The sequence below is a fragment of the Rhagoletis zephyria genome, unplaced genomic scaffold (genome assembly GCF_001687245.7).
Source record: "Rhagoletis zephyria isolate East Lansing unplaced genomic scaffold, Rhagoletis_zephyria_1.1 Rzeph_scaffold_17359, whole genome shotgun sequence".
In the NCBI taxonomy this organism is placed as follows: Eukaryota; Metazoa; Arthropoda; class Insecta; order Diptera; family Tephritidae; genus Rhagoletis; species Rhagoletis zephyria.
The window spans coordinates 362-9,960 of record NW_016174420.1 but is presented as its reverse complement, the minus strand read 5'-3'; the positions used below and the strand labels follow the sequence as shown (position 1 = coordinate 9,960).

Here is a 9,599-nt window from a genome sequence, read left to right as displayed (position 1 = left end):
TCCTGACATTATTATCGGTGTTAATGCTGGTTCCCAAGTAAACGAAATTCTCTACTTCCTCGAAATTATAACTGTCAACAGTGACGTGAGTTGGAAGACGCGGAAAAAAAATTACTCCGTGGCAACACTGCTCGTAGATATGTATATATATATATATATACATATGTATGTGGGTAAATAAAATTTATATTTTTATTGTTGTTGCAACAATTCCACCGAAGCGTTAGTATTGTTGGCGCTGCCTAAGTTATTGTTATTGTTGTTTTGGCGTTTGGAGCTTCTTGCCTTTCGTTTTTATTGCTTTCGCGGCTATATGGAGTGGATTGTATATATTTTGAACGTAAATATGTATGTATATAAATAAGTGGATATGTGCATGTGTACTTACATACATACATATTTATGGGCATTCAATATGTTGGTCACTGGCGACTCGACTGCCGCCGCTTTGAATGTCGATTGTCGTTTTCAGTTGATTTTTGGTTGCCGCGCTGCTGGCATTAGCTGTCTGTCGTTAATCTGTACATTCATATGGATACAAATAAACAGCCATACGTACTTATGGATACTGTTTCTAATAATTCTTTTGTATAAATAATTGTGGACTTGTTTATATTTTGCGATTGCCAGTGCGTTTTTCAAATGAATTCAACAGTTTTGCATTTAACAGTGGCAGCAGACAGAGATTTTAGAAAGTGCAAATGAACATACATACATACATACACATGACGCGATCGGCAACATCTTAAGTGATAAAAGTCTTCTTTTAACCATTTTCAACAACATTTTAAGTTAAAGTTATATGCAAAGATACACATAGATACATGCATACATACATAGGAACTTTCCATATAACGAAAATGAATTAATACCTATTCACGTCTCTTGGAGTGCTAATCAGTCAACAACCAACCAACTGTTGTGTGGAGTAGCTAGAATACGGAAACCTGTAGCAAAATACTTAAATCCATATAGACATACATATACGACATTAATATTCTGTTCAAGATGCCCAGGGTATGTGATCATGGTTATGCTCCAAAGCAAAAATTCTTTAGAATAATAATAAATACGGCGTTAATTTGCATTTTCTGACCTTGAGTGTATGAACAAATTTAATAATCTGTAGAATGGCACATACATATGTATGTATGTTTGTACGTAAGTTATGTATGTACATATATGTAAAATATATGTAGATATGTACTTACATACATAACGGGTGATTTTTTTGAGGTTAGGATTTTCATGCATTAGTATTTGACAGATCACGTGGGATTTCAGACATGGTGTCAAAGAGAAAGATGCTCAGTATGCTTTGACATTTCATCATGAATAGACTTACTAACGAGCAACGCTTGCAAATCATTGAATTTTATTACCAAAATCAGTGTTCGGTTCGCTTTACGTCCGATTTATGGTCTACATAATCGACCAAGTGAGCAAACAATTAATGCGATTGTGACCAAGTTTCGCACTCAGTTTACTTTATTGGACATTAAACCAACCACACGAATGCGTACAGTGCGTACAGAAGAGAATATTGCGTCTGTTTCTGAGAGTGTTGCTGAAGACCGTGAAATGTCGATTCGTCGCCGTTCGCAGCAATTGGGTTTGCGAAACACATTTCGAACCGAACACTGATTTTGGTAATAAAATTCAATGATTTGCAAGCGTTGCTCGTTAGTAAGTCTATTCATGATGAAATGTCAAAGCATACTGAGCATCTTTCTCTTTGACACCATGTCTGAAATCCCACGTGATCTGTCAAATACTAATGCATGAAAATCCTAACCTCAAAAAAATCACCCGTTAGATACGTGCTATCGCATAACATGAATGAAAAAAAAAAAACGGAATAAATTTGAATTCAAGCGGAGTAGAGGAGTAGATTTCAAATTTTTTCAAAAACCGGAGTAAATGTAATCTGATCTTAGTGGAGTCCAAACATTAGTAGGGAACGAATTTTTTTACATTTTAACGCTAATGACCCACAGATGGCGGTAAAACACAGGGTTGTATCAGACTCTCGACATGGTTTCGAGTTGGTTAGCTTTTAACCATCTCAGTGAAATGGTTAAGTGCTGTCATTTTTATATGGCGAAACTACGCTAAATCAAGTGGATTATCGGGATAACGCAACTCAACAGCCATAACTACGTGGTTAGCTCCGGTGGGGACATGGTATAAGTGATGTGGTTAAGGGCCGGTTGTTCAATGTCTGATTAGCGCAAATCGGAGGTAGAAGCTCCGGTTAAGCACAACTACTGCTTTATCGATCACATGTTACATGCATGATGTCGAAATCGTCGATAGTGTAGTAATAGTGATAACCAGACATTGAACAACCGGCCCTAAGTTCGATTTGAGATAATTAACACATAAAAAAACAAATCGCGGAAAGCCTCGAAATCTTGTTGTGGAGTTGTAATCTTAAAAATCTGAAGCCAGAAAATCGCCAAACGCTTGAAAAGCTGGTTGTGGAGTTGTACTCTAAAGAGCGTGTCAGACGTGGCAATATATTTCGTAGCAATAAATTTCGGAAAGGCAGTCAAATTGAGAAATCGGTTGCATGAGCAGTCACACCTTGCATCGAAAGAGGTTTTTATTTCCGAAAGGCGAATTTCAGGAAAAATTTCTGAAATCGCTTTTTGGCTATTCACACAGCGAATGAGTTTCTGGCAATCTTTCTCGATACAAAATGCAACCATGGGCGGTGGGGTTCGTTTGGTTGCTATTACTCTTGTAAAAGCGAGAACGAAAACGCGAAAAATGAATACTCGACGTAAGCTGCTGTTGAAAAACAATAATTCAACGATTAAGTATATTAAGCAAAATAATATATTTCAAGCATTTTTGATATTTAATTCAACAATATTTTGTATCTTTTTACACAAATTCACGATCAGTACCACATGGCAACACTCGATTAGTTTGACAACACTTGCGGAAGAAATAAAAATTGCTAGTGCAGCACGAGCAAGTTGAAATATATTTCCGAAATCGATATTCGCTCTTGCAGTTGCAGTCACACCTTGCAACTCTTATTTCTGAAACTGATTTCCGCAAAGTGACAAAAAGATCTTTCTGGCTGTTCACACATCGAAATAAAATTTCTCTTTCTCAATTTGACAGCGAATTGCGTGCGCAAGACGGAAATATTGCCACGTCTGACAGGCTCTTAAGTCTGTACAGTAAAATGAATTTTTATGCGTTGCTAATTTGTTTTTTAGTTTATTAGCTGTGTTTTAGATTCACTAAATGTTATGTAATCTACATTTCTAATAAACTTGCCAACGAAAAAAGTAAAATCTAAAAAATATTTGGTGGTTGGGGTTTTGGTGGGAAAAAAGTGCTTTGACAACACTGGTTCAAAGTGCTAACAGCTGGTAGTAATTCACCATGAAAAGGGAGGTGTAAATTATTTATTGCTGCAACATTTTTCTCTTGTCATTTGTGTAGTTTTTTAGTATATTTATTAAAAAATATCTGGCAAAATTAACTATATGCCAAATATTCACTTATACAAAGTGAAAAGCCAGTCTCGACAATCAGGAATTGAATTAAACTAATTCATTTTGCGCAGTTCTACGTTGCTGCTATCCCAACAGCTGCAGACAATAAAGAATTGGTACCGGTTTGTTTATTAATTTTACATTTTACATTTGGGAACTATGTATACATATACATACATACATATCGTCGCTTAAAGTACAAAACCTCGTATCGTCATTCTGCAAAACCGCGTAACTGACATTTGCTGCCAAAAATTGGATTTGCTCACACAAGCTCTTGGCTCAATCCTTATCCATTCGTCCTTAAATATACTAGCCAGAAATGCGATTGCTTTATAAAATAGAGAACCATTTTTAAATACCAGTGTTTTTACTATAGAAAATAATTTATGCAACCCCACATGCGCGGTTTTGCATTTTGTTGATACGCGGTTTTGTACTTTAAAGGACGATGTGTATGTATGTACATTTTATAATTTATGGAAGCGCACACGCATAGTAAATATGCATGCATATGTTTGAATTTATGTAAATATAGAAAATTAGTGCAATTCGCAACTAAAATAGAATAAGGTGACCAAATGCATTTTTCTTTTCATCCATTTATCGGATGAAAAATTAAAAAACTTTGCAGATTTTTACGTCAAAGTTGACAAAACAACAACATATCGAGCCCTAACCGCCAAAATAACGTAAGCGACATTTTTTTCAAAATTTTCTTTTTGATGCAGAAATGCATCTAGATGCTCTAGGAATATTTCTGCATCAGCGCCCTATCTCAGCAAACAGTAGAAAAAACGCCCTATTTCGGAATTGGGTTGAGGAACGCAAATGGTTCAAAAACTTCCTATCTCAGCTGCCGATATGTTTTGAATTTATATTCTGCCTTATCCTGTTTTCTGTTCCTGTTTCGCCCAAAAATTTGTATTCCGCCCATATTAAATACATGGAAACCAAAAGTGAAAAGTGAACCGGTTTGGGGAAAATGAAACTCATGATAAGGCTGATCGAGAAGGGCGTTTCCGAACCAAATTCTGAGATGAGGTGATCTTCCACTCAACTAACTATAAATGAATGTATTTTTTCTTGCATGGTTTGTAGGCAAGAAATAACATACATTATTTGTAACTTAAAAAAACCAAAAAAAAAACAGAAATGCACCAACCAACCCACCTAATACAAAAATAGATAGTGTAAGCGTTTAATTGAGGCGTTTGAGAGCTCTCAATACAAACGACAAGAGTTCATTGTTCATTATTGAACTAAAAAGGCTAGAAGACATCGAATACTTATATGAAAAATTGTAAGGCGTAAAATGATAGATAAAAAATGAAAGCTTAGTACATACTCTCCTCATCCGCTTAAATCCTTGTGTGTACATATGTACATATTAATGTGTGTATATGGTACGTACTTACATACATATGTATAAAATTGATTCTCTAAATTGGACCGCAAGCCTTCAATATTCAATCTTTCAGCATTATTGTTTCGACAGTAGACTTGGTGGGTAATTGAAGTGTAATTCAATTCCCCGACCAATTTTTTTATATCGAAATTTGTTTAAAGAATTTATCCGCTTGCATTTAATTTTGTTAACTGATTTTTCTTGAAATTTATCTATATGTATTTTTCTTTAGGTGCATTTTGCCAACAACAACCGAATGTACGCCGGATCCGAAATGCCAGAATGTGAACGTGGTTATCAAAGCCTGGACGCAGCAAGTGAGTGGAGTTAATTACAAAACATTTAAAGCATACAAATATCTCGAACTCAATCAGAAGAAGTGCTTTTAACTGAAAAACTAATTAACTTTCTGGCTTTACTTACCCTTTATAAAAAAAATAGAAAGAAGTTTACCAAAATCACAACCAAATTTGAACTGTTCACTTTTGCTTATAACTTCAAAGTAAAAAAAATATATATATATAAAAAAATTTGTAAAAATTTAAAATAAAATTTTATAAGTGTATACTTACTAATTAAAATTAAATAAAAAATTCTCAATCATTAGGCGCTATGCTGCGGATTTCACCTAACGACAACATATACTTCAACCGGGGCGAGAACAGCGAAAGTGTAATTGATCTCACTTGCATTGGAAAGCAGCCGATTACCTACAAAGTCAGTACCTTTATACAAAAAAAAAAATAAATAAATACATGCAGTGAACTAAACAAACTGGGACGCGACATTTTAGCAAGGTTTTGCCATTTTTCTTTAGTTTATTTAATGTTTATTATTTTTTGTGAAAGTATAGCTGACGCAATATGAAGGTCATGGTATAGGTATGGAAATGACAAAAAATGCATGTCATTTAAAAAAATGCCATGTGTAAATGAACTTAATGACTACTTTTTTAACGTATTGACACGATTATTTTTTAATGCCCAACTTTGTCATTTGTCATTTTTGCCATTTCAAGCCGAGTGGAAATCTAGCATAATATACATATTATGTACTTTGGATTTACATGGCGTTTGCTAAGTATAGAAAGGTAATAAACATTACTTAAACTAAAGAGCAAGTAATTTTTAATCAAAAAACAAAACTGACCAATTGTCATATACAAATTTAAGATTATCTTTAATTTCCTCATGATCGATCCAGTGATCGGATTTAGACCAAATTACTATGGGACCTCCTGTGAGGTAACACCTCTCCTTTAAAAAAAAGAACTATAGAAATCTGTTAGAGTGGTAAGTTATGCGGTAACATACAAACCTAAAAAAGAAATCCGATGGATTGATAACCTCCTCCTTTTTTGAAGTCGGTTAAAAATAGGCAAAACTCACTTAAATGTCGCGTCCCAGTTTTTATTTTGTTCACTGTACATACATATACATATTTTTCTAATTTACTTTTATTCTCATTCAGATTCAAACAACAGCACCGGAAAAATTTCGGGTACGTCCTCGTTGCGGCTATTTATCACCGTCTGAGACAGTGTCAGTTAGCATTATGTTGAAGCAGGACTACCATTTGGGTGAATCGCCGAAAGATAAATTTCTCGTGATGTGTATGCCAGCACCTGTTGGTATTGAGCCATCACAGCAGAGCATGAGCGAAGTGTGGAAGCTAAAGCCTCCTAGTGGCGGTGATATGGAGCAGCATCGTCTAACCTGTAATTACAGAGGCAGTGCAAGTGGTGCAAGTACACCGGGTCAATGCGTCTGTGGGCAGGCTGGAGGGCGTATTGGTGGCCCGGATGAAGGGATTGCATCGGGAAAGGGTTCCAACACTATTTTGGATGTGAGTACTTTCGCCTATCTTCTTCTTTTTATTTGGCGCTGTAACCGCCTAAGCGATTTTGGCCGAGTTCAACAAAGCACACCAGTCGTTTGTCATCTGTGCCAACTGACGCTAATTGGAAATGCCAAGTGAAGTCAAGTCCTTCTCCACCTGGTCTTTTCATCGCAGGGGGGGGATTCCCTCTTCCTCTGCCACCAGCAGCGGGTTCGTCTTGTCCTCGCCTATCAAACTACGTAATTTGCAGATTGAAATCAGATTTACAAATGATTAAGTCGTTCTTGAACTTAGTGAGTTTGAAAGTTAAGGCCGATTCATCGTTCTAGTTGTGAACTAAGGTTGAAATTGATTTCACAACTAAAAAGCGTTCAGAACTTTTCTAAGTTGCTCTCCCACAGAGAAAAACACAACAACAACGACATGGGGGAAAAGTTCTGAACTGATGAATTCATCATTCTCGTTCAGAACTTTTTTATTCCATGTGGTTGTTGTTATTGTGCTTCTCTCTGGAAGAGCAACTGAAAAAAGTTCTGAACGTTTTTGAGTTAACTCAACTTCAGCTTTAATTTAGTGCCAGAACGTTGAATCCGCCTTAAAGCATGTCACTTTGCAACGGGCACTATGCAAATTGAGAGCAAATAAATAAATTGGCATAGCTCATCTCACAAAAGCTTTGAAGTTAAGTCAAGTGGTAGTGGTAAAGTTGCTGGAAAATTCTGAAATTAGACTGCAATCGCTTTTGTATGTAATATAGTAATATATCGCACACCGTCTTCAAAAAAGTCACAACTCAAAATTTGGCATTTTTGAGATTATGCGCTAAAAATGTACGCAGAGCTTTTGTTTACCTTTCAGCAAAAGCTGGAGTAAATCTTTGTTATAATTTGTTAAAAAAAAAAACCTAAGGTAAAGTCGCCCTTGCCCATGTGCTAAGAAATAGTTTTTCGCATTTTCTGACAAACGTATTATTTTGAGTTGTGACTCTTTTGAAGACTGTGTGCGATATAAGCATGTGCCTATATACAGTATTTGTCATATCTATAGTACCCTCATTTCAAAGTAATGTTTTTTGCCACTTATGTTTAATTTTCCATATAAGCCCAAGTTTAAAACTTTGTAAGGGACTACAAAAAATTCAACAAATTTTCATCCAAATTTCAAACTTTTCTCAGAAGTTTTAGAATTTTTTTGAGAAGAGAGTTTTATAGCCCATTCAATTTTAGTCTAACAATGTGCAAGTCTCAAGTGACTAAAAATTTCCGGTGATTTTTTTGTCGCATTTGCTTCCATATAACGAATAATTACAGTTTATTTTTATATTTAACCCGCAACACCTTCGGCTAAAAAAATTCTAATAATTAACGGTAATTTTTAGCCACTTGAAACTTGCACATTATTAGACCAACGTTAAATGGGCTATAAAACTATGTACTCAAAACTATTCTAACACTTCTGAGAAAAAAGTTTGACATTTGGGTGAAAATTTGTAGCAGTTTTTGCAGTTGGCTGCGAAGTTTTAAACTTGGGGTTACATATATGGGTTTTGTCAGAGAATGAACTGTATTTCGATTGAAAATTCCTAAAAATAAATAAATAAACATGAGCGGGAAACAATATCAATTTGAAATGGGTGTGCTATTGTATTGGTCTATACTGTATATATTTAAATATAACTTATTAATTAATAAATAGTAAAATTCTTTTATCAAAAATATATAGGTTTAGGTAAAAAAGGCTTACGTATTATGGCTGTTCAGCATATTTTGCATATGCTCCAGCATTTGCATATTCGTTGCATTTGTAACATTACAACAATAAAATGCACCCGGTTGTCATGCCCTTGCCTTGCCTTGAAAAAGCTTCTCTTAAGATCCATTTGCCGTTCTAAAGTGGCTTGAAAGTGGGGGTCCCTCCATTTGTGTAACAACATCGAGGCACACAACATAAGTTGAAGAAGAAACTCGGCCAAACACTTTGCTAAAGTGTAAGCGAAAAAATATTATTATGATGACAGTACGAATGGCAATTATAATAGGGAGGTTTTAGTTTTTTAAACTATAATTTTATTAAATTATTATTTTGGATGCATTTTACAAGTCGTAACACACTACCTACTATCCTCAATCTACTCAATTGTTTTATATTTCTTCCCTCGCCAGCTTTCTTCACACGCCAAGCTCCTGGAGAGCCAGTTAAGGTTTACACAAATTCTGCAATGCATTACGCTCGTCTTTTTGTTGGCTCTGTGTGTAGCGGTTGTCTATCTTTGGAAAACGCAATTGAATCGCATGTCCGGATGCATCGGCGAGGAGGAATGCAGCGCTGCAGTTGCAGGCAACTGTCCTGGGCGGAATCTATAATATTTACTTACAAAATGCAATTTGACCAAACAGCACCTACTGGCACCCACAGCCGCAGATAGGTTGCGTAGACGAGGTCATGGCAGCAGCAATGCTCCCGACAGCGAAGTTGACTGTAGCGATTTTGAAGAAGTTATCGGCGGTGATGGTTTCGATTACGATGAATCTACTCTTGATAAGGGCGGTGTTGCGGGAGGTGGATACCTGCTTGGTCTGATCGCATTTGCACGTAAATTTGCGCGCATTATAATCACGATTTCGATGCTCTTTTGTATTATATTTATCTCGTTTTATTGCTGCTCCGAGCCGAGGGCAACAATAACCGCACTGGCTCCGCCAATTACACCTCCATCCACATCTATAGAGGTACATTTACGGACGCAGGCGCATAGAAGATGGCCATCAAATTGATGAGTTTATATGTAATTTATTATATTTTAAAATGCATTAACTATGAACAAAAGTAATATGGGC

General features: G+C 35.8%; 1 protein-coding gene across 2 annotated transcripts; it reads left to right on the top strand.

Moving 5' to 3' along the window:
* Positions 1-488: 488 nt before the first annotated feature.
* Positions 489-9,225, top strand: LOC108379802 (uncharacterized). 2 transcript variants are annotated; one of them, XM_017636149.1, is made up of 6 exons: positions 489-555; positions 671-1,017; positions 5,156-5,240; positions 5,531-5,640; positions 6,394-6,768; positions 8,925-9,225. In XM_017636149.1, exons 2-6 carry the CDS (start codon positions 1,009-1,011, stop codon positions 9,123-9,125), a joined length of 780 nt encoding a protein of 259 aa, XP_017491638.1. In that variant the 5' UTR covers positions 489-555; positions 671-1,008; the 3' UTR covers positions 9,126-9,225. The 2 variants fall into 2 exon arrangements, with proteins under 2 accessions (XP_017491638.1, XP_017491640.1); XM_017636151.1 differs by lacking the exons at positions 489-555; positions 671-1,017 and adding an exon at positions 3,460-3,631.
* The last annotated feature ends 374 nt before the right edge of the window (positions 9,226-9,599 follow it).